Source organism: Oncorhynchus gorbuscha, unplaced genomic scaffold, assembly GCF_021184085.1.
Source record: "Oncorhynchus gorbuscha isolate QuinsamMale2020 ecotype Even-year unplaced genomic scaffold, OgorEven_v1.0 Un_scaffold_35:::fragment_2:::debris, whole genome shotgun sequence".
NCBI classification, from domain to species: Eukaryota; Metazoa; Chordata; class Actinopteri; order Salmoniformes; family Salmonidae; genus Oncorhynchus; species Oncorhynchus gorbuscha.
This window is the reverse complement of record NW_025745210.1, coordinates 216,969-241,867: the sequence shown is the minus strand read 5'-3', so window position 1 is coordinate 241,867 and position 24,899 is coordinate 216,969. Positions and strand designations below refer to the sequence as shown.

Below are 24,899 nucleotides of genomic sequence, written 5' to 3'. Positions count from 1 at the left end.
CCTTCATCTCTCATTACCTCCCTCTTTCCCTCACCTTCTCCCTGTACTACTCCCCCATGCCCCTTCTATACCTTCATCTCTCATTACCTCCCTCTTTCCCTCACCTTCTCCCTGTACTACTCCCCCATGCCCCTTCTATACCTTCATCTCTCATTACCTCCCTCTTTCCCTCACCTTCTCCCTGTACTACTCCCCCATGCCCCTTCTATACCTTCATCTCTCATTACCTCCCTCTTTCCCTCACCTTCTCCCTGTACTACTCCCCCATGCCCCTTCTATACCTTCATCTCTCATTACCTCCCTCTTTCCCTCACCTTCTCCCTGTACTACTCCCCCATGCCCCTTCTATACCTTCATCTCTCATTACCTCCCTCTTTCCCTCACCTTCTCCTTGTACTACTCCCCCATGCCCCTTCAATACCTTCATCTCTCATTACCTCCCTCTTTCCCTCACCTTCTCCCTGTACTACTCCCCCATGCCCCTTCTATACCTTCATCTCTCATTACCTCCCTCTTTCCCTCACCTTCTCCCTGTACTACTCCCCCATGCCCCTTCTATACCTTCATCTCTCATTACCTCCCTCTTTCCCTCACCTTCTCCCTGTACTACTCCCCCATGCCCCTTCTATACCTTCATCTCTCATTACCTCCCTCTTTCCCTCACCTTCTCCCTGTACTACTCCCCCATGCCCCTTCTATACCTTCATCTCTCATTACCTCCCTCTTTCCCTCACCTTCTCCCTGTACTACTCCCCCATGCCCCTTCAATACCTTCATCTCTCATTACCTCCCTCTTTCCCTCACCTTCTCCCTGTACTACTCCCCCATGCCCCTTCAATACCTTCATCTCTCATTACCTCCCTCTTTCCCTCACCTTCTCCCTGTACTACTCCCCCATTACCCTTCTATACCTTCATCTCTCATTCCTCCTCTCTTCTTCTCTGTGCATATTCACTCTCTTTTACTTGCGTCCCTCTATCCATGTCTCTCTTCTTTCATTTAGCGATACTTTCCTTCCATTCTGCAACACTTCCGCTCTCTGTCTGCCTCTCTCTCTCTGACTCTGTGGGTATCTCCATCACTAAATGTGATTTGTTCTGCAGCTCAAGTCTGCAGTATAATCATCCTGTTTTGTTCAGGACCGGGAGAAAAGGAGAGAGAGGGAGAGGGATTGGGAGAGGGATTGAGAGAGAGGACATGAGGACATTTCCCATCCTTCTCACAGCTCCTCTCTTCTCTACCTCATCTCACATCCCTGTTCATCCTTCCCATCCTTCTCACAGCTTCTCTACCTCATCTCACATCCCTGTTCATCCTTCCCATCCTTCTCACTGCTCCTCTCTTCTCTACCTCATCTCACATCCCTGTTCATCCTTCCCATCATTATCACTGCTCCTCTATTCTCTACCTCATCTCACATCCCTGTTAATCCTTCCCATCCTTCTCACAGCTTCTTTCTTCTCTACCTCATCTCACATCCCTGTTCATCCTTCCCATCCTTCTTTCTCACTGCTCCTCTCTTCTCTACCTCATCTCACATCCCTGTTAATCCTTCCCATCCTTCTCACAGCTTCTTTCTTCTCTACCTCATCTCACATCCCTGTTCATCCTTCTCACAGCTCCTCTCTTCTCTACCTCATCTCACATCCCTGTTCATCCTTCCCATCCTTCTCACTGCTCCTCTCTTCTCTACTTCATCTCACATCCCTGTTCATCCTTCCCATCCTTCTCACAGCTCCTCTCTTCTCTACTTCATCTCATATCCCTGTTCATCCTTCCCATCCTTCTCACAGCTCCTCTCTTCTCTACCTCATCTCACATCCCTGTTCATCCTTCTCACAGCTTCTCTCTTCTCTACCTCATCTCACATCCCTGTTCATCCTTCCCATCATTCTCACTGCTCCTCTCTTCTCTACCTCATCTCACATCCCTGTTCATCCTTCCCATCCTTCTCACAGCTCCTCTCTTCTCTACCTCATCTCACATCCCTGTTCATCCTTCCCATCCTTCCCATCATTCTCACTGCTCCTCTCTTCTCTACCTCATCTCACATCCCTGTTCATCCTTCCCATCGTTCTCACTGCTCCTCTCTTCTCTACCTCATCTCACATCCCTGTTCATCCTTCCCATCCTTCTCACTGCTCCTCTCTTCTCTACCTCATCTCACATCCCTGTTCATCCTTCCCATCCTTCTCACTGCTCCTCTCTTCTCTACCTCATCTCTCATCCCTGTTCATCCTTCCCATCCTTCTCACTGCTCCACTCTTCTCTACCTCATCTCACATCCCTGTTCATCCTTCCCATCCTTCTCACTGCTTCTCTCTTCTCTACCTCATCTCACATCCCTGTTCATCCTTCCCATCCTTCTCACTGCTCCTCTCTTCTCTACCTCATCTCACATCCCTGTTCATCCTTCCCATCCTTCTCACTGCTCCTCTCTTCTCTACCTCATCTCACATCCCTGTTCATCCTTCCCATCCTTCTCACAGCTCCTCTCTTCTCTACCTCATCTCACATCCCTGTTCATCCTTCCCATCCTTCTCACAGCTCCTCTCTTCTCTACCTCATCTCACATCCCTGTTCATCCTTCTCACTGCTCCTCTCTTCTCTACCTCATCTCACATCCCTGTTCATCCTTCTCACAGCTTCTCTCTTCTCTACCTCATCTCACATCCCTGTTCATCCTTCCCATCATTCTCACTGCTCCTCTCTTCTCTACCTCATCTCACATCCCTGTTCATCCTTCCCATCCTTCTCACTGCTCCTCTCTTCTCTACCTCATCTCACATCCCTGTTCGTTCTTCCCATCCTTCTCACAGCTTCTCTACCTCATCTCACATCCCTGTTCATCCTTCCCATCCTTCTCACAGCTCCTCTCTTCTCTACCTCATCTCACATCCCTGTTCATCCTTCCCATCCTTCTCACAGCTCCTCTCTTCTTTACCTCATCTCACATCCCTGTTCATCCTTCCCATCCTTCTCACAGCTCCTCTCTTCTCTACCTCATCTCACATCCCTGTTCATCCTTCTCACTGCTCCTCTCTTCTCTACCTCATCTCACATCCCTGTTCATCCTTCTCACAGCTTCTCTCTTCTCTACCTCATCTCACATCCCTGTTCATCCTTCCCATCCTTCTCACTGCTCCTCTCTTCTCTACCTCATCTCACATCCCTGTTCATCCTTCCCATCCTTCTCACAGCTCCTCTCTTCTCTACCTCATCTCACATCCCTGTTCATCCTTCCCATCCTTCCCATCATTCTCACAGCTCCTCTCTTCTCTACCTCATCTCACATCCCTGTTCATCCTTCTCACTGCTCCTCTCTTCTCTACCTCATCTCACATCCCTGTTCATCCTTCTCACAGCTTCTCTCTTCTCTACCTCATCTCACATCCCTGTTCATCCTTCCCAACCTTCTCACTGCTCCTCTCTTCTCTACCTCATCTCACATCCCTGTTCATCCTTCCCATCCTTCTCACAGCTCCTCTCTTCTCTACCTCATCTCACATCCCTGTTCATCCTTCTCACAGCTTCTCTCTTCTCTACCTCATCTCACATACCTGTTCATCCTTCCCATCCTTCTCACTGCTCCTCTCTTCTCTACCTCATCTCACATCCCTGTTCATCCTTCCCATCCTTCTCACTGCTTCTCTCTTCTCTACCTCATCTCACATCCCTGTTCATCCTTCTCACAGCTTCTCTCTTCTCTACCTCATCTCACATCCCTGTTCATCCTTCCCATCCTTCTCACAGCTCCTCTCTTCTCTACCTCATCTCACATCCCTGTTCATCCTTCTCACAGCTCCTCTCTTCTCTACCTCATCTCACATCCCTGTTCATCCTTCTCACAGCTCCTCTCTTCTCTACCTCATCTCACATCCCTGTTCACCCTTCTCACAGCTCCTCTCTTCTCTACCTCATCTCACATCCCTGTTCATCCTTCTCACTGCTCCTCTCTTCTCTACCTCATCTCACATCCCTGTTCATCCTTCCCATCCTTCTCACAGCTCCTCTCTTCTGTACCTCATCTCACATCCCTGTTCATCCTTCCCATCCTTCTCACAGCTCCTCTCTTCTCTACCTCATCTCACATCCCTGTTCATCCTTCTCACTGCTCCTCTCTTCTCTACCTCATCTCACATCCCTGTTCATCCTTCCCATCCTTCTCACAGCTCCTCTCTTCTCTACCTCATCTCACATCCCTGTTCATCCTTCCCATCCTTCTCACAGCTCCTCTCTTCTCTACCTCATCTCACATCCCTGTTCATCCTTCCCATCCTTCTCACAGCTCCTCTCTTCTCTACCTCATCTCACATCCCTGTTCATCCTTCCCATCCTTCTCACAGCTCCTCTCTTCTCTACCTCATCTCACATCCCTGTTCATCCTTCCCATCCTTTTCACAGCTCCTCTCTTCTCTACCTCATCTCACATCCCTGTTCATCCTTCCCATCCTTCTCACAGCTCCTCTCTTCTCTACCTCATCTCACATCCCTGTTCATCCTTCCCAACCTTCTCACTGCTCCTCTCTTCTCTACCTCATCTGACATCCCTGTTCATCCTTCCCATCCTTCTCACAGCTCCTCTCTTCTCTACCTCATCTCACATCCCTGTTCATCCTTCTCACAGCTTCTCTCTTCTCTACCTCATCTCACATACCTGTTCATCCTTCCCATCCTTCTCACTGCTCCTCTCTTCTCTACCTCATCTCACATCCCTGTTCATCCTTCCCATCCTTCTCACTGCTTCTCTCTTCTCTACCTCATCTCACATCCCTGTTCATCCTTCTCACAGCTTCTCTCTTCTCTACCTCATCTCACATCCCTGTTCATCCTTCCCATCCTTCTCACAGCTCCTCTCTTCTCTACCTCATCTCACATCCCTGTTCATCCTTCTCACAGCTCCTCTCTTCTCTACCTCATCTCACATCTCTGTTCATCCTTCTCACAGCTCCTCTCTTCTCTACCTCATCTCACATCCCTGTTCATCCTTCTCACAGCTCCTCTCTTCTCTACCTCATCTCACATCCCTGTTCATCCTTCTCACTGCTCCTCTCTTCTCTACCTCATCTCACATCCCTGTTCATCCTTCCCATCCTTCTCACAGCTCCTCTCTTCTCTACCTCATCTCACATCCCTGTTCATCCTTCCCATCCTTCTCACAGCTCCTCTCTTCTCTACCTCATCTCACATCCATGTTCATCCTTCTCACTGCTCCTCTCTTCTCTACCTCATCTCACATCCCTGTTCATCCTTCCCATCCTTCTCACAGCTCCTCTCTTCTCTACCTCATCTCACATCCCTGTTCATCCTTCCCATCCTTCTCACAGCTCCTCTCTTCTCTACCTCATCTCACATCCCTGTTCATCCTTCCCATCCTTCTCACAGCTCCTCTCTTCTCTACCTCATCTCACATCCCTGTTCATCCTTCCCATCCTTCTCACAGCTCCTCTCTTCTCTACCTCATCTCACATCCCTGTTCATCCTTCCCATCCTTCTCACAGCTCCTCTCTTCTCTACCTCATCTCACATCCCTGTTCATCCTTCCCATCCTTCCCATCATTCTCACTGCTCCTCTCTTCTCTACCTCATCTCACATCCCTGTTCATCCTTCCCATCGTTCTCACTGCTACTCTCTTCTCTACCTCATCTCACATCCCTGTTCATCCTTCCCATCCTTCTCACAGCTCCTCTCTTCTCTACCTCATCTCACATCCATGTTCATCCTTCTCACTGCTCCTCTCTTCTCTACCTCATCTCACATCCCTGTTCATCCTTCCCATCCTTCTCACAGCTCCTCTCTTCTCTACCTCATCTCACATCCCTGTTCATCCTTCCCATCCTTCTCACAGCTCCTCTTTTCTCTACCTCATCTCACATCCCTGTTCATCCTTCCCATCCTTCTCACAGCTCCTCTCTTCTCTACCTCATCTCACATCCCTGTTCATCCTTCCCATCCTTCTCACAGCTCCTCTCTTCTCTACCTCATCTCACATCCCTGTTCATCCTTCCCATCCTTCTCACAGCTCCTCTCTTCTCTACCTCATCTCACATCCCTGTTCATCCTTCCCATCCTTCCCATCATTCTCACTGCTCCTCTCTTCTCTACCTCATCTCACATCCCTGTTCATCCTTCCCATCGTTCTCACTGCTACTCTCTTCTCTACCTCATCTCACATCCCTGTTCATCCTTCCCATCCTTCTCACTGCTCCTCTCTTCTCTACCTCATCTCACATCCCTGTTCATCCTTCCCATCCTTCTCACTGCTCCTCTCTTCTCTACCTCATCTCTCATCCCTGTTAATCCTTCCCATCCTTCTCACTGCTCCACTCTTCTCTACCTCATCTCACATCCCTGTCCATCCTTCCCATCCTTCTGACTGCTTCTCTCTTCTCTACCTCATCTCACATCCCTGTTCATCCTTACCATCCTTCTCACTGCTCCTCTCTTCTCTACCTCATCTCACATCCCTGTTCATCCTTCCCATCCTTCTCACTGCTCCTCTCTTCTCTACCTCATCTCACATCCCTGTTCATCCTTCCCATCCTTCTCACTGCTCCTCTCTTCTCTACCTCATCTCACATCCCTGTTCATCCTTCCCATCCTTCTCACAGCTCCTCTCTTCTCTACCTCATCTCACATCCCTGTTCATCCTTCTCACTGCTCCTCTCTTCTCTACCTCATCTCACATCCCTGTTCATCCTTCTCACAGCTTCTCTCTTCTCTACCTCATCTCACATCCCTGTTCATCCTTCCCATCCTTCTCACTGCTCCTCTCTTCTCTACCTCATCTCACATCCCTGTTCATCCTTCCCATCCTTCTCACTGCTCCTCTCTTCTCTACCTCATCTCACATCCCTGTTCATCCTTCCCATCCTTCTCACTGCTCCTCTCTTCTCTACCTCATCTCACATCCCTGTTCATCCTTCCCATCCTTTTCACAGCTCCTCTCTTCTTTACCTCATCTCACATCCCTGTTCATCCTTCCCATCCTTCTCACTGCTCCTCTCTTCTCTACCTCATCTCACATCCCTGTTCATCCTTCCCATCCTTCTCACTGCTCCTCTCTTCTCTACCTCATCTCTCATCCCTGTTCATCCTTCCCATCCTTCTCACTGCTCCACTCTTCTCTACCTCATCTCACATCCCTGTTCATCATTCCCATCCTTCTCACTGCTTCTCTCTTCTCTACCTCATCTCACATCCCTGTTCATCCTTCCCATCCTTCTCACTGCTCCTCTCTTCTCTACCTCATCTCACATCCCTGTTCATCCTTCCCATCCTTCTCACTGCTCCTCTCTTCTCTACCTCATCTCACATCCCTGTTCATCCTTCCCATCCTTCTCACAGCTCCTCTCTTCTCTACCTCATCTCACATCCCTGTTCATCCTTCCCATCCTTCTCACAGCTCCTCTCTTCTCTACCTCATCTCACATCCCTGTTCATCCTTCTCACTGCTCCTCTCTTCTCTACCTCATCTCACATCCCTGTTCATCCTTCTCACAGCTTCTCTCTTCTCTACCTCATCTCACATCCCTGTTCATCCTTCCCATCCTTCTCACTGCTCCTCTCTTCTCTACCTCATCTCACATCCCTGTTCATCCTTCCCATCCTTCTCACTGCTCCTCTCTTCTCTACCTCATCTCACATCCCTGTTCGTTCTTCCCATCCTTCTCACAGCTTCTCTACCTCATCTCACATCCCTGTTCATCCTTCCCATCCTTCTCACAGCTCCTCTCTTCTCTACCTCATCTCACATCCCTGTTCATCCTTCCCATCCTTCTCACAGCTCCTCTCTTCTTTACCTCATCTCACATCCCTGTTCATCCTTCCCATCCTTCTCACAGCTCCTCTCTTCTCTACCTCATCTCACATCCCTGTTCATCCTTCCCATCCTTCTCACAGCTCCTCTCTTCTCTACCTCATCTCACATCCCTGTTCATCCTTCTCACTGCTCCTCTCTTCTCTACCTCATCTCACATCCCTGTTCATCCTTCTCACAGCTTCTCTCTTCTCTACCTCATCTCACATCCCTGTTCATCCTTCCCATCCTTCTCACTGCTCCTCTCTTCTCTACCTCATCTCACATCCCTGTTCATCCTTCCCATCCTTCTCACAGCTCCTCTCTTCTCTACCTCATCTCACATCCCTGTTCATCCTTCCCATCCTTCTCACAGCTCCTCTCTTCTCTACCTCATCTCACATCCCTGTTCATCCTTCTCACTGCTCCTCTCTTCTCTACCTCATCTCACATCCCTGTTCATCCTTCTCACAGCTTCTCTCTTCTCTACCTCATCTCACATCCCTGTTCATCCTTCCCAACCTTCTCACTGCTCCTCTCTTCTCTACCTCATCTCACATCCCTGTTCATCCTTCTCACAGCTCCTCTCTTCTCTACCTCATCTCACATCCCTGTTCATCCTTCTCACAGCTTCTCTCTTCTCTACCTCATCTCACATACCTGTTCATCCTTCCCATCCTTCTCACTGCTCCTCTCTTCTCTACCTCATCTCACATCCCTGTTCATCCTTCCCATCCTTCTCACTGCTTCTCTCTTCTCTACCTCATCTCACATCCCTGTTCATCCTTCTCACAGCTTCTCTCTTCTCTACCTCATCTCACATCCCTGTTCATCCTTCCCATCCTTCTCACAGCTCCTCTCTTCTCTACCTCATCTCACATCCCTGTTCATCCTTCTCACAGCTCCTCTCTTCTCTACCTCATCTCACATCCCTGTTCATCCTTCTCACAGCTCCTCTCTTCTCTACCTCATCTCACATCCCTGTTCATCCTTCTCACAGCTCCTCTCTTCTCTACCTCATCTCACATCCCTGTTCATCCTTCTCACTGCTCCTCTCTTCTCTACCTCATCTCACATCCCTGTTCATCCTTCCCATCCTTCTCACAGCTCCTCTCTTCTGTACCTCATCTCACATCCCTGTTCATCCTTCCCATCCTTCTCACAGCTCCTCTCTTCTCTACCTCATCTCACATCCCTGTTCATCCTTCTCAATGCTCCTCTCTTCTCTACCTCATCTCACATCCCTGTTCATCCTTCCCATCCTTCTCACAGCTCCTCTCTTCTCTACCTCATCTCACATCCCTGTTCATCCTTCCCATCCTTCTCACAGCTCCTCTCTTCTCTACCTCATCTCACATCCCTGTTCATCCTTCCCATCCTTCTCACAGCTCCTCTCTTCTCTACCTCATCTCACATCCCTGTTCATCCTTCCCATCCTTCTCACAGCTCCTCTCTTCTCTACCTCATCTCACATCCCTGTTCATCCTTCCCATCCTTTTCACAGCTCCTCTCTTCTCTACCTCATCTCACATCCCTGTTCATCCTTCCCATCCTTCTCACAGCTCCTCTCTTCTCTACCTCATCTCACATCCCTGTTCATCCTTCCCAACCTTCTCACTGCTCCTCTCTTCTCTACCTCATCTCACATCCCTGTTCATCCTTCCCATCCTTCTCACAGCTCCTCTCTTCTCTACCTCATCTCACATCCCTGTTCATCCTTCTCACAGCTTCTCTCTTCTCTACCTCATCTCACATACCTGTTCATCCTTCCCATCCTTCTCACTGCTCCTCTCTTCTCTACCTCATCTCACATCCCTGTTCATCCTTCCCATCCTTCTCACTGCTTCTCTCTTCTCTACCTCATCTCACATCCCTGTTCATCCTTCTCACAGCTTCTCTCTTCTCTACCTCATCTCACATCCCTGTTCATCCTTCCCATCCTTCTCACAGCTCCTCTCTTCTCTACCTCATCTCACATCCCTGTTCATCCTTCTCACAGCTCCTCTCTTCTCTACCTCATCTCACATCTCTGTTCATCCTTCTCACAGCTCCTCTCTTCTCTACCTCATCTCACATCCCTGTTCATCCTTCTCACAGCTCCTCTCTTCTCTACCTCATCTCACATCCCTGTTCATCCTTCTCACTGCTCCTCTCTTCTCTACCTCATCTCACATCCCTGTTCATCCTTCCCATCCTTCTCACAGCTCCTCTCTTCTCTACCTCATCTCACATCCCTGTTCATCCTTCCCATCCTTCTCACAGCTCCTCTCTTCTCTACCTCATCTCACATCCATGTTCATCCTTCTCACTGCTCCTCTCTTCTCTACCTCATCTCACATCCCTGTTCATCCTTCCCATCCTTCTCACAGCTCCTCTCTTCTCTACCTCATCTCACATCCCTGTTCATCCTTCCCATCCTTCTCACAGCTCCTCTCTTCTCTACCCCATCTCACATCCCTGTTCATCCTTCCCATCCTTCTCACAGCTCCTCTCTTCTCTACCTCATCTCACATCCCTGTTCATCCTTCCCATCCTTCCCATCATTCTCACTGCTCCTCTCTTCTCTACCTCATCTCACATCCCTGTTCATCCTTCCCATCGTTCTCACTGCTACTCTCTTCTCTACCTCATCTCACATCCCTGTTCATCCTTCTCACTGCTCCTCTCTTCTCTACCTCATCTCACATCCCTGTTCATCCTTCTCACAGCTTTTCTCTTCTCTACCTCATCTCACATCCCTGTTCATCCTTCCCATCCTTCTCACTGCTCCTCTCTTCTCTACCTCATCTCACATCCCTGTTCATCCTTCCCATCCTTCTCACAGCTCCTCTCTTCTCTACCTCATCTCACATCCCTGTTCATCCTTCCCATCCTTCTCACAGCTCCTCTCTTCTCTACCTCATCTCACATCCCTGTTCATCCTTCCCATCCTTCTCACAGCTCCTCTCTTCTCTACCCCATCTCACATCCCTGTTCATCCTTCCCATCCTTCTCACAGCTCCTCTCTTCTCTACCTCATCTCACATCCCTGTTCATCCTTCCCATCCTTCCCATCATTCTCACTGCTCCTCTCTTCTCTACCTCATCTCACATCCCTGTTCATCCTTCCCATCGTTCTCACTGCTACTCTCTTCTCTACCTCATCTCACATCCCTGTTCATCCTTCCCATCCTTCTCACAGCTCCTCTCTTCTCTACCTCATCTCACATCCATGTTCATCCTTCTCACTGCTCCTCTCTTCTCTACCTCATCTCACATCCCTGTTCATCCTTCCCATCCTTCTCACAGCTCCTCTCTTCTCTACCTCATCTCACATCCCTGTTCATCCTTCCCATCCTTCTCACAGCTCCTCTCTTCTCTACCTCATCTCACATCCCTGTTCATCCTTCCCATCCTTCTCACAGCTCCTCTCTTCTCTACCTCATCTCACATCCCTGTTCATCCTTCCCATCCTTCTCACAGCTCCTCTCTTCTCTACCTCATCTCACATCCCTGTTCATCCTTCCCATCCTTCTCACAGCTCCTCTCTTCTCTACCTCATCTCACATCCCTGTTCATCCTTCCCATCCTTCCCATCATTCTCACTGCTCCTCTCTTCTCTACCTCATCTCACATCCCTGTTCATCCTTCCCATCGTTCTCACTGCTACTCTCTTCTCTACCTCATCTCACATCCCTGTTCATCCTTCCCATCCTTCTCACTGCTCCTCTCTTCTCTACCTCATCTCACATCCCTGTTCATCCTTCCCATCCTTCTCACTGCTCCTCTCTTCTCTACCTCATCTCTCATCCCTGTTAATCCTTCCCATCCTTCTCACTGCTCCACTCTTCTCTACCTCATCTCACATCCCTGTTCATCCTTCCCATCCTTCTCACTGCTTCTCTCTTCTCTACCTCATCTCACATCCCTGTTCATCCTTCCCATCCTTCTCACTGCTCCTCTCTTCTCTACCTCATCTCACATCCCTGTTCATCCTTCCCATCCTTCTCACTGCTCCTCTCTTCTCTACCTCATCTCACATCCCTGTTCATCCTTCCCATCCTTCTCACTGCTCCTCTCTTCTCTACCTCATCTCACATCCCTGTTCATCCTTCCCATCCTTCTCACAGCTCCTCTCTTCTCTACCTCATCTCACATCCCTGTTCATCCTTCTCACTGCTCCTCTCTTCTCTACCTCATCTCACATCCCTGTTCATCCTTCTCACAGCTTCTCTCTTCTCTACCTCATCTCACATCCCTGTTCATCCTTCCCATCCTTCTCACTGCTCCTCTCTTCTCTACCTCATCTCACATCCCTGTTCATCCTTCCCATCCTTCTCACTGCTCCTCTCTTCTCTACCTCATCTCACATCCCAGTTCGTCCTTCCCATCCTTCTCACAGCTTCTCTCTTCTCTACCTCATCTCACATCCCTGTTCATCCTTCCCATCCTTCTCACTGCTCCTCTCTTCTCTACCTCATCTCACATCCCTGTTCATCCTTCCCATCCTTTTCACAGCTCCTCTCTTCTTTACCTCATCTCACATCCCTGTTCATCCTTCCCATCCTTCTCACAGCTCCTCTCTTCTCTACCTCATCTCACATCCCTGTTCATCCTTCCCATCCTTCTCACAGCTCCTCTCTTCTCTACCTCATCTCACATCCCTGTTCATCCTTCTCACTGCTCCTCTCTTCTCTACCTCATCTCACATCCCTGTTCATCCTTCTCACAGCTTTTCTCTTCTCTACCTCATCTCACATCCCTGTTCATCCTTCCCATCCTTCTCACTGCTCCTCTCTTCTCTACCTCATCTCACATCCCTGTTCATCCTTCCCATCCTTCTCACAGCTCCTCTCTTCTCTACCTCATCTCACATCCCTGTTCATCCTTCCCATCCTTCTCACAGCTCCTCTCTTCTCTACCTCATCTCACATCCCTGTTCATCCTTCTCACTGCTCCTCTCTTCTCTACCTCATCTCACATCCCTGTTCATCCTTCTCACAGCTTCTCTCTTCTTTACCTCATCTCACATCCCTGTTCATCCTTCCCAACCTTCTCACTGCTCCTCTCTTCTCTACCTCATCTCACATCCCTGTTCATCCTTCCCATCCTTCTCACAGCTCCTCTCTTCTCTACCTCATCTCACATCCCTGTTCATCCTTCTCACAGCTTCTCTCTTCTCTACCTCATCTCACATCCCTGTTCATCCTTCCCATCCTTCTCACTGCTCCTCTCTTCTCTACCTCATCTCACATCCCTGTTCATCCTTCCCATCCTTCTCACTGCTTCTCTCTTCTCTACCTCATCTCACATCCCTGTTCATCCTTCTCACAGCTTCTCTCTTCTCTACCTCATCTCACATCCCTGTTCATCCTTCCCATCCTTCTCACAGCTCCTCTCTTCTCTACCTCATCTCACATCCCTGTTCATCCTTCTCACAGCTCCTCTCTTCTCTACCTCATCTCACATCCCTGTTCATCCTTCTCACAGCTCCTCTCTTCTCTACCTCATCTCACATCCCTGTTCATCCTTCTCACAGCTCCTCTCTTCTCTACCTCATCTCACATCCCTGTTCATCCTTCTCACTGCTCCTCTCTTCTCTACCTCATCTCACATCCCTGTTCATCCTTCCCATCCTTCTCACAGCTCCTCTCTTCTCTACCTCATCTCACATCCCTGTTCATCCTTCCCATCCTTCTCACAGCTCCTCTCTTCTCTACCTCATCTCACATCCCTGTTCATCCTTCCCATCCTTCTCACAGCTCCTCTATTCTCTACCTCATCTCACATCCCTGTTCATCCTTCCCATCCTTCTCACAGCTTCTCTCTTCTCTACCTCATCTCACATCCCTGTTCATCCTTCCCATCCTTCTCACTGCTCCTCTCTTCTCTACCTCATCTCACATCCCTGTTCATCCTTCCCATCCTTCTCACAGCTCCTCTCTTCTCTACCTCATCTCACATCCCTGTTCATCCTTCTCACTGCTCCTCTCTTCTCTACCTCATCTCACATCCCTGTTCATCCTTCTCACAGCTTCTCTCTTCTCTACCTCATCTCACATCCCTGTTCATCCTTCCCATCCTTCTCACAGCTCCTCTCTTCTCTACCTCATCTCACATCCCAGTTCATCCTTCTCACAGCTCCTCTCTTCTCTACCTCATCTCACATCCCTGTTCATCCTTCTCACAGCTCCTCTCTTCTCTACCTCATCTCACATCCCTGTTCATCCTTCCCATCCTTCTCACTGCTCCTCTCTTCTCTACCTCATCTCACATCCCTGTTCATCCTTCTCACTGCTCCTCTCTTCTCTACCTCATCTCACATCCCTGTTCATCCTTCTCACAGCTTCTCTCTTCTCTACCTCATCTCACATCCCTGTTCATCCTTCCCATCCTTCTCACTGCTCCTCTCTTCTCTACCTCATCTCACATCCCTGTTCATCCTTCCCATCCTTCTCACTGCTTCTCTCTTCTCTACCTCATCTCACATCCCTATTCATCCTTCTCACAGCTTCTCTCTTCTCTACCTCATCTCACATCCCTGTTCATCCTTCCCATCCTTCTCACAGCTACTCTCTTCTCTACCTCATCTCACATCCCAGTTCATCCTTCTCACAGCTCCTCTCTTCTCTACCTCATCTCACATCCCTGTTCATCCTTCTCACAGCTCCTCTCTTCTCTACCTCATCTCACATCCCTGTTCATCCTTCCCATCCTTCTCACTGCTCCTCTCTTCTCTACCTCATCTCACATCCCTGTTCATCCTTCTCACTGCTCCTCTCTTCTCTACCTCATCTCACATCCCTGTTCATCCTTCTCACAGCTTCTCTCTTCTCTACCTCATCTCACATCCCTGTTCATCCTTCCCATCCTTCTCACTGCTCCTCTCTTCTCTACCTCATCTCACATCCCTGTTCATCCTTCCCATCCTTCTCACTGCTTCTCTCTTCTCTACCTCATCTCACATCCCTGTTCATCCTTCTCACAGCTTCTCTCTTCTCTACCTCATCTCACATCCCTGTTCATCCTTCCCATCCTTCTCACAGCTACTCTCTTCTCTACCTCATCTCACATCCCTGTTCATCCTTCTCACAGCTCCTCTCTTCTCTACCTCATCTCACATCCCTGTTGATCCTTCTCACAGCTCCTCTCTTCTCTACCTCATCTCACATCCCTGTTCATCCTTCTCACAGCTCCTCTCTTCTCTACCTCATCTCACATCCCTGTTCATCCTTCTCACTGCTCCTCTCTTCTCTACCTCATCTCACATCCCTGTTCATCCTTCCCATCCTTCTCACAGCTCCTCTCTTCTCTACCTCATCTCACATCCCTGTTCATCCTTCCCATCCTTCTCACAGCTTCTCTCTTCTCTACCTCATCTCACATCCCTGTTCATCCTTCCCATCCTTCTCACAGCTCCTCTATTCTCTACCTCATCTCACATCCCTGTTCATCCTTCCCATCCTTCTCACAGCTTCTCTCTTCTCTACCTCATCTCACATCCCTGTTCATCCTTCCCATCCTTCTCACTGCTCCTCTCTTTTCTACCTCATCTCACATCCCTGTTCATCCTTCCCATCCTTCTCACAGCTCCTCTCTTCTCTACCTCATCTCACATCCCTGTTCATCCTTCTCACAGCTCCTCTCTTCTCTACCTCATCTCACATCCCTGTTCATCCTTCTCACAGCTCCTCTCTTCTCTACCTCATCTCACATCCCTGTTCATCCTTCTCACAGCTCCTCTCTTCTCTACCTCATCTCACATCCCTGTTCATCCTTCTCACTGCTCCTCTCTTCTCTACCTCATCTCACATCCCTGTTCATCCTTCCCATCCTTCTCACAGCTCCTCTCTTCTCTACCTCATCTCACATCCCTGTTCATCCTTCCCATCCTTCTCACAGCTCCTCTCTTCTCTACCTCATCTCACATCCCTGTTCATCCTTCCCATCCTTCTCACAGCTCCTCTATTCTCTACCTCATCTCACATCCCTGTTCATCCTTCCCATCCTTCTCACAGCTTCTCTCTTCTCTACCTCATCTCACATCCCTGTTCATCCTTCCCATCCTTCTCACTGCTCCTCTCTTCTCTACCTCATCTCACATCCCTGTTCATCCTTCCCATCCTTCTCACAGCTCCTCTCTTCTCTACCTCATCTCACATCCCTGTTCATCCTTCCCATCCTTCCCACAGCTCCTCTCTTCTCTACCTCATCTCACATCCCTGTTCATCCTTCCCATCCTTCTCACAGCTCCTCTCTTCTCTACCTCATCTCACATCCCTGTTCATCCTTCCCATCCTTCTCACAGCTCCTCTCTTCTCTACCTCATCTCACATCCCTGTTCATCCTTCCCATCCTTCTCACTGCTTCTCTCTTCTCTACCTCATCTCACATCCCTGTTCATCCTTCTCACAGCTTCTCTCTTCTCTACCTCATCTCACATCCCTGTTCATCCTTCCCATCCTTCTCACAGCTCCTCTCTTCTCTACCTCATCTCACATCCCTGTTCATCCTTCTCACAGCTCCTCTCTTCTCTACCTCATCTCACATCCCTGTTCATCCTTCTCACAGCTCCTCTCTTCTCTACCTCATCTCACATCCCTGTTCATCCTTCTCACAGCTCCTCTCTTCTCTACCTCATCTCACATCCCTGTTCATCCTTCTCACTGCTCCTCTCTTCTCTACCTCATCTCACATCCCTGTTCATCCTTCCCATCCTTCTCACAGCTCCTCTCTTCTCTACCTCATCTCACATCCCTGTTCATCCTTCCCATCCTTCTCACAGCTCCTCTCTTCTCTACCTCATCTCACATCCCTGTTCATCCTTCCCATCCTTCTCACAGCTCCTCTCTTCTCTACCTCATCTCACATCCCTGTTCATCCTTCCCATCCTTCTCACAGCTCCTCTCTTCTCTACCTCATCTCACATCCCTGTTCATCCTTCCCATCCTTCTCACAGCTCCTCTCTTCTCTACCTCATCTCACATCCCTGTTCATCCTTCCCATCCTTCTCACAGCTCCTCTCTTCTCTACCTCATCTCACATCCCTGTTCATCCTTCCCATCCTTCTCACAGCTCCTCTCTTCTCTACCTCATCTCACATCCCTGTTCATCCTTCCCATCCTTCTCACAGCTCCTCTCTTCTCTACCTCATCTCACATCCCTGTTCATCCTTCCCATCCTTCTCACAGCTCCTCTCTTCTCTGCCTCATCTCACATCCCTGTTCATCCTTCCCATCCTTCTCACAGCTCCTCTCTTCTCTACCTCATCTCACATCCCTGTTCATCCTTCCCATCCTTCTCACAGCTCCTCTCTTCTCTACCTCATCTCACATCCCTGTTCATCCTTCCCATCCTTCTCACAGCTCCTCTCTTCTCTACCTCATCTCACATCCCTGTTCATCCTTCCCATCCTTCTCACAGCTCCTCTCTTCTCTACCTCATCTCACATCCCTGTTCATCCTTCCCATCCTTCTCACAGCTCCTCTCTTCTCTACCTCATCTCACATCCCTGTTCATCCTTCCCATCCTTCTCACAGCTCCTCTCTTCTCTACCTCATCTCACATCCCTGTTCATCCTTCCCATCCTTCTCACAGCTCCTCTCTTCTCTACCTCATCTCACATCCCTGTTCATCCTTCCCATCCTTCTCACAGCTCCTCTCTTCTCTACCTCATCTCACATCCCTGTTCATCCTTCCCATCCTTCTCACAGCTCCTCTCTTCTCTACCTCATCTCACATCCCTGTTCATCCTTCCCATCCTTTTCACAGCTCCTCTCTTCTCTACCTCATCTCACATCCCTGTTCATCCTTCCCATCCTTCTCACAGCTCCTCTCTTCTCTACCTCATCTCACATCCCTGTTCATCCTTCCCATCCTTCTCACAGCTCCTCTCTTCTCTACCTCATCTCACATCCCTGTTCATCCTTCCCATCCTTCTCACAGCTCCTCTCTTCTCTACCTCATCTCACATCCCTGTTCATCCTTCTCATCCTTCTCACAGCTCCTCTCTTCTCTACCTCATCTCACATCCCTGTTCATCCTTCCCATCCTTCTCACAGCTCCTCTCTTCTCTACCTCATCTCACATCCCTGTTCATCCTTCTCACAGCTCCTCTCTTCTCTACCTCATCTCACATCCCTGTTCATCCTTCCCATCCTTCTCACAGCTCCTCTCTTCTCTACCTCATCTCACATCCCTGTTCATCCTTCCCATCCTTCTCACAGCTCCTCTCTTCTCTACCTCATCTCACATCCCTGTTCATCCTTCCCATCCTTCTCACAGCTCCTCTCTTCTCTACCTCATCTCACATCCCTGTTCATCCTTCTCACAGCTCCTCTCTTCTCTACCTCATCTCACATCCCTGTTCATCCTTCCCATCCTTCTCACAGCTCCTCTCTTCTCTACCTCATCTCACATCCCTGTTCATCCTTCCCATCCTTCTCACAGCTCCTCTCTTCTCTACCTCATCTCACATCCCTGTTCATCCTTCTCACAGCTCCTCTCTTCTCTACCTCATCTCACATCCCTGTTCATCCTTCCCATCCTTCTCACAGCTCCTCTCTTCTCTACCTCATCTCACATCCCTGTTCATCCTTCCCATCCTTCTCACAGCTCCTCACTTCTCTACCTCATCTCACATCCCTGTTCATCCTTCCCATCCTTCTCACAGCTCCTCTCTTCTCTACCTCATCTCACATCCCTGTTCATCCTTCCCATCCTTCTCACAGCTCCTCTCTTCTCTACCTCATCTCACATCCCTGTTCATCCTTCCCATCCTTCTCACAGCTCCTCTCTTCTCTACCTCATCTCACATCCCTGTTCATCCTTCTCATCCTTCTCACAGCTCCTCTCTTCTCTACCTCATCTCACATCCCTGTTCATCCTTCCCATCCTTCTCACAGCTCCTCTCTTCTCTACCTCATCTCACATCCCTGTTCATCCTTCTCACAGCTCCTCTCTTCTCTACCTCATCTCACATCCCTGTTCATCCTTCCCATCCTTCTCACAGCTCCTCTCTTCTCTACCTCATCTCACATCCCTGTTCATCCTTCCCATCCTTCTCACAGCTCCGCTCTTCTCTACCTCATCTCACATCCCTGTTCATCCTTCCCATCCTTCTCACAGCTCCTCTCTTCTCTACCTCATCTCACATCCCTGTTCATCCTTCTCACAGCTCCTCTCTTCTCTACCTCATCTCACATCCCTGTTCATCCTTCCCATCCTTCTCACAGCTCCTCTCTTCTCTACCTCATCTCACATCCCTGTTCATCCTTCCCATCCTTCTCACAGCTCCTCTCTTCTCTACCTCATCTCACATCCCTGTTCATCCTTCTCACAGCTCCTCTCTTCTCTACCTCATCTCACATCCCTGTTCATCCTTCCCATCCTTCTCACAGCTCCTCTCTTCTCTACCTCATCTCACATCCCTGTTCATCCTTCCCATCCTTCTCACAGCTCCTCTCTTCTCTACCTCATCTCACATCCCTGTTCATCCTTCCCATCCTTCTTACAGCTCCTCTCCTCTCTACCTCATCTCACATCCCTGTTCATCCTTCCCATCCTTCTCACAGCTCCTCTCTTCTCTACCTCATCTCACATCCCTGTTCATCCTTCCCATCCTTCTCACAGCTCCTCTCTTCTCTACCTCATCTCACATCCCTGTTCATCCTTCCCATCCTTCTCACAGCTCCTCTCTTCTCTACCTCATCTCACATCCCTGTTCATCCTTCCCATCCTTCTCACAGCTCCTCTCTTCTCTACCTCATCTCACATCCCTGTTCATCCTTCCCATCCTTCTCACAGCTCCTCTCTTCTCTACCTCATCTCACATCCCTGTTCATCCTTCTCACAGCTCCTCTCTTCTCTACCTCATCTCACATCCCTGTTCATCCTTCTCACAGCTCCTCTCTTCTCTACCTCATCTCACATCCCTGTTCATCCTTCTCACAGCTATGTTTTGACCTTCATGTTGTTTAAGACCTTCAACATATTTCCATGACCCCATTCCCTCTCTAAATACCTCACACATTCACTCTCTCTCTACCACTCTGCTCATCTCACCTCGCTATCCCTCTCTAAATACCTCACACATTCACTCTCTCTCTACCACTCTGCTCATCTCATCTCGCTATCCCTCTCTAAATACCTCACACTTTCTCGCTCTCTCTATCCACTCACCTCACTCTCCTCTCACTATATTACCCCCATGTCCGTCTCTTCCAATTCCTTCTCTCTTTACCGCTCTCTGTTTTCCACCAGTGTGTATGCTGTCCTTTTAAACAGCTAAAGCTGGTTATCCATGGTGTTTATGACGAGCCGTCACAGCCCAACACTGCTCTAGCAACGACTGCCATGCACAACAAGGGCAGCTTAAGGAAAATGTACAGGCCCATTACACGTTGATACCACGCTGGAGATTCACAGCGGCCAAGAGGAGAGAGTCTTAACCCTCCCCCACACATCAATCCCTCTACCTGGCCAGTCTCCCTCCTCCTGCTCACTGCTCACCCAAAACCGCTTCATTGGCAGAAATTATATAACCCAGCCTCCTTGCCAAGGCTAACAACGAATTCTCTCTCCCTTTCCATCCCTCTTCCTCATTCTCTTGCTCTTCTACTGTCACCCATTCCCTCCCTCCCACCATCCCATGCCACCAAATGTCCCTGTGTAGATCCAATATGAAAATTCTGCAATCCAGATTTTGATTGGCTTGGAGGAAGTGGACGCGTTGCAGCCATGGTTATTTACAGAACATCTCTGCATATTAATACGCTGCTTGAGCCCAAATAGAATGATGACAGGATATATTCATGGTATCAATGGTGCTACCAGTGATCCTAATCATAGATCAAAGACAGGGGAAACACTAGCTGTCCTGCCCACAGTGGTTCCTGGTCTCTCTCCTGCCCACAGTGGTTCCTGGTCTCTCTCCTGCCCACAGTGGTTCCTGGTCTCTCTCCTGCCCACAGTGGTTCCTGGTCTCTCTCCTGCCCACAGTGGTTCCTGGTCTCTCTCCTGCCCACAGTGGTTCCTGGTCTCTCTCCTGCCCACAGTGGTTCCTGGTCTCTCTCCTGCCCACAGTGGTTCCTGGTCTCTCTCCTGCCCACAGTGGTTCCTGGTCTCTCTCCTGCCCACAGTGGTTCCTGTTCTCTCTCCTGCCCTCCCTCCCGCCTCATCCCTTGCCTCTTTTAACTGTACTCCTCCATCCTGGTTTGTGTTTCCCCATTTCTCCAGTCCTACAGCCTGGGTGTAATCCTCCATCCTGGTTTGTGTTTCCCCATTTCTCCAGTCCTACAGCCTGGGTGTAATCCTCCATCCTGGTTTGTGTTTCCCCATTTCTCCAGTCCTACAGCCTGGGTGTAATCCTCCATCCTGGTTTGTGTTTCCCCATTTCTCCAGTCCTACAGCCTGGGTGTAATCCTCCATCCTGGTTTGTGTTTCCCCATTTCTCCAGTCCTACAGCCTGGGTGTAATCCTCCATCCCAGTTTGTGTTTCCCCATTTCTCCAGTCCTACAGCCTGGGTGTAATCCTCCATCCCAGTTTGTGTTTCCCCATTTCTCCAGTCCTACAGCCTGGGTGTAATCCTCCATCCTGGTTTGTGTTTCCCCATTTCTCCAGTCCTACAGCCTGGGTGTAATCCTCCATCCTGGTTTGTGTTTCCCCATTTCTCCAGTCCTACAGCCTGGGTGTAATCCCATCCTCTCTATCGCACTCTGCTCATACATAATGCTAATTGTAAATTCACACCTAAATCAGAGATTTGAGAGTTCAGTCACACTCTGCTTTTCTCTCAGTCCACTCTATCTTTCTGTCCCTAAGTGTCTTGTCTTCAATTTCCCTCACTCTATAGCTTTTCTCCACTTTTATGACATTTATTAAATCTCCCGATCTTCCCATTATCACGTGTTGGCCACAACTATCCCACTGAGAGGTGAAAGAAAGATAGATCATCTAGCTTGATGTAGTGAGGGGAGTCAGTGTGTGTACAGATATAGGGATCTTACATTTGAGCCAGTTTGCTACAGCAGGAAAATCTTACAGCAACAGGAAATGTGAAATGTGCATTGCACATGCAAGTGTGTGTGACTTACGCGCAAGGCAGAGCAGGAGCAGGGCACGCAGGGAGAGGGAGAGGGGGTTGGGGAGGAGGAGAGATCTCGGGCCAGGCCTCATTGTGTATTGAGCCTCAGTAGCTGTCTGATCAATGCTTCCTCTGTGACACAGGAACACAGCCGTCGTAACACCAGCAGAGCAGAGCAGAGCAGAGCAGAGCAGAGCAGAGCAGAGCAGAACTAGGGCTGCAGTGACACACAACAAAGCTGGGGTTTTACCAGGACACAACACGCACGATTCTTCAGAGCTGCAGTGTTTTGATAAAACACCACCGATCTAACATCACCACAGCGTCGATCTGGAATGTCTTACAACGTTGCTACGAACTATCAGCACACAATTAGCCAAATGACTGTCTGCCAACCGAGCTGCTCTGCTGTGTAGGACTACATAACTAAACATCAAATCAATGGAGCAAAGCAATGATACAAACCAACAGGCTAGAACCACTCAAATGGCAAACCACAGACCAGAATCCCAACACCAAGCAAACCAATATCTTTACTCTACATCAGCCAGACAGACACATCGGAGTAAACCATCTGAAACAAGTCATTATACTGTTTCTGTACCCATATCTCTCAACTCGGGGCTCCATCCCCACACATGATACTTTTGACAACACAAACATGTCATCAGCTAAATTGTCTCCCACGGTTCGATATCACACATCACCGTCTCCAACTGTGATGGTAACTGCTTTACAAACGACTACAGTCTCCCTGTGTGATATAAACACCCTACAGGATCACACGTATAGCATTACTCTATAGGCTACATCTCTCTCTCTATTCGTCCCACTGTAGAGATGTAGCGTGTATGTATGTCCTCTCTCTGTATGTTTATACAGGATCACAATGTCTCTCTCTGCTGCACACGGCTGCTTCCAGTCACTATGTTCAGTCCCTGTGTTGAGTCTCGTGTTCACCGCCCGCTCCGTCAGTGAGCTCAGTTCAGCTGCTGCGGTCCGTGTGGAGTTGGTTGTTGGTTCTGATTGGCGGCTCCTAATGCAGCAGCGGCGAGGGCCCGGCCCAGAGAGCGTATAACTTACTGAGGGTAACCGGACTGCAGCACACACCTCGCTGAACACTGTCTGATTGAGGAGAACAGTGGTGTCATCCCCAGATTGCTACAAAGTCCTCTGCCTTCTGTCTGCAATTAGCCAGTCAATGCTACCACTACCCACCGTGTGCCCTGGCACTGTCAATACTACCACTACCCACCGTGTGCCCTGGCACTGTCAATACTACCACTACCCACCGTGTGCCCTGGCACTGTCAATGCTACCACTACCGCACCGTGGGCCCTGGCACTGTCAATGCTACCACTACCCACCGTGGGCCCTGGCACTGTCAATACTACCACTACCAACCGTGGGCCCTGGCACTGTCAATACTACCACTACCCACCGTGTGCCCTGGCACTGTCAATACTACCACTACCGCACCGTGGGCCCTGGCACTGTCAATGCTACCACTACCCACCGTGGGCCCTGGCACTGTCAATACTACCACTACCCACAGTGTGCCCTGGCACTGTCAATACTACCACTACCCACCGTGTGCCCTGGCACTGTCAATACTACCACTACCCACAGTGTGCCCTGGCACTGTCAATACTACCACTACCCACAGTGTGCCCTGGCACTGTCAATACTACCACTTCCCATCGTGTGCCCTGGCACTGTCAATACTACCACTACCCACAGTGTGCCCTGGCACTGTCAATACTACCACTACCCACAGTGTGCCCTGGCACTGTCAATACTACCACTACCCACCGTGTGCCCTGGCACTGTCAATACTACCACTACCCACAGTGTGCCCTGGCACTGTCAATACTACCACTACCCACCGTGTGCCCTGGCACTGTCAATACTACCACTACCCACCGTGTGCCCTGGCACTGTCAATACTACCACTACCCACCGTGGGCCCTGGCACTGTCAATACTACCACTACCCACCGTGTGCCCTGGCACTGTCAATACTACCACTACCCACAGTGTGCCCTGGCACTGTCAATACTACCACTACCCACCGTGTGCCCTGGCACTGTCAATACTACCACTACCCACCGTGTGCCCTGGCACTGTCAATACTACCACTACCCACCGTGTGCCCTGGCACTGTCAATACTACCACTACCCACCGTGTGCCCTGGCACTGTCAATACTACCACTACCCACCGTTTGCCCTGGCACTGTCAATACTACCACTACCCACCGTGTGCCCTGGCACTGTCAATACTACCACTACCCACCGTGTGCCCTGGCACTGTCAATACTACCACTACCCACAGTGTGCCCTGGCACTGTCAATACTACCACTACCCACAGTGTGCCCTGGCACTGTCAATACTACCACTACCCACCGTGTGCCATGGCACTGTCAATACTACCACTACCCACAGTGTGCCCTGGCGCTGTCAATACTACCACTACCCACCGTGTGCCCTGGCACTGTCAATACTACCACTACCCACAGTGTGCCCTGGCACTGTCAATACTACCACTACCCACAGTGTGCCCTGGCACTGTCAATACTACCACTACCCACCGTGTGCCCTGGCACTGTCAATACTACCACTACCCACCGTGTGCCCTGGCACTGTCAATACTACCACTACCCACCGTGGGCCCTGGCACTGTCAATACTACCACTACCCACCGTGTGCCCTGGCACTGTCAATACTACCACTACCCACCGTGGGCCCTGGCACTGTCAATACTACCACTACCCACCGTGTGTCAATGGCACTGAAGTAGCATGGAACCTCAACCACACCAGAACCTGACAGCAAGGAAATTGCTCTGTGCTCTCTGTCGTTGTAGCTCGGAAAGGATATTGTCCCTCTGATCCAAACAAAGTCTATTGTGTTTTCTCTTCTTGTCTCATCCCCTTCTCTCGTTGTGGTTGTTGTGTTATCTTGTCGTCCCCTCTCTCTCTATCCTCAGTCAGGTCAATATTGTGGGCCAGTGCTTTAGTTTCTGGTTGTTTCCTCTTC

General features: G+C 49.6%; 1 protein-coding gene across 2 annotated transcripts in view; it reads right to left on the bottom strand.

Annotated features, from left to right (window-relative positions):
- LOC124017956 (cell adhesion molecule 4-like) overlaps positions 1–23,480 on the bottom strand; it is a 79,806-nt gene extending 56,326 nt beyond the window's left edge. Inside the window, exon 1 of one of the 2 annotated variants that reach the window (XM_046333198.1) lies at positions 21,873–23,480. In XM_046333198.1, coding sequence (XP_046189154.1) covers positions 21,873–21,954 — 82 coding nt within the window. In that variant the 5' untranslated portion in view covers positions 21,955–23,480. The remainder of the gene's footprint in view (positions 1–21,872) is intronic. The other variant, XM_046333199.1, reaches the window with a different exon arrangement.
- Between the last annotated feature and the right edge of the window lie 1,419 nt (positions 23,481–24,899).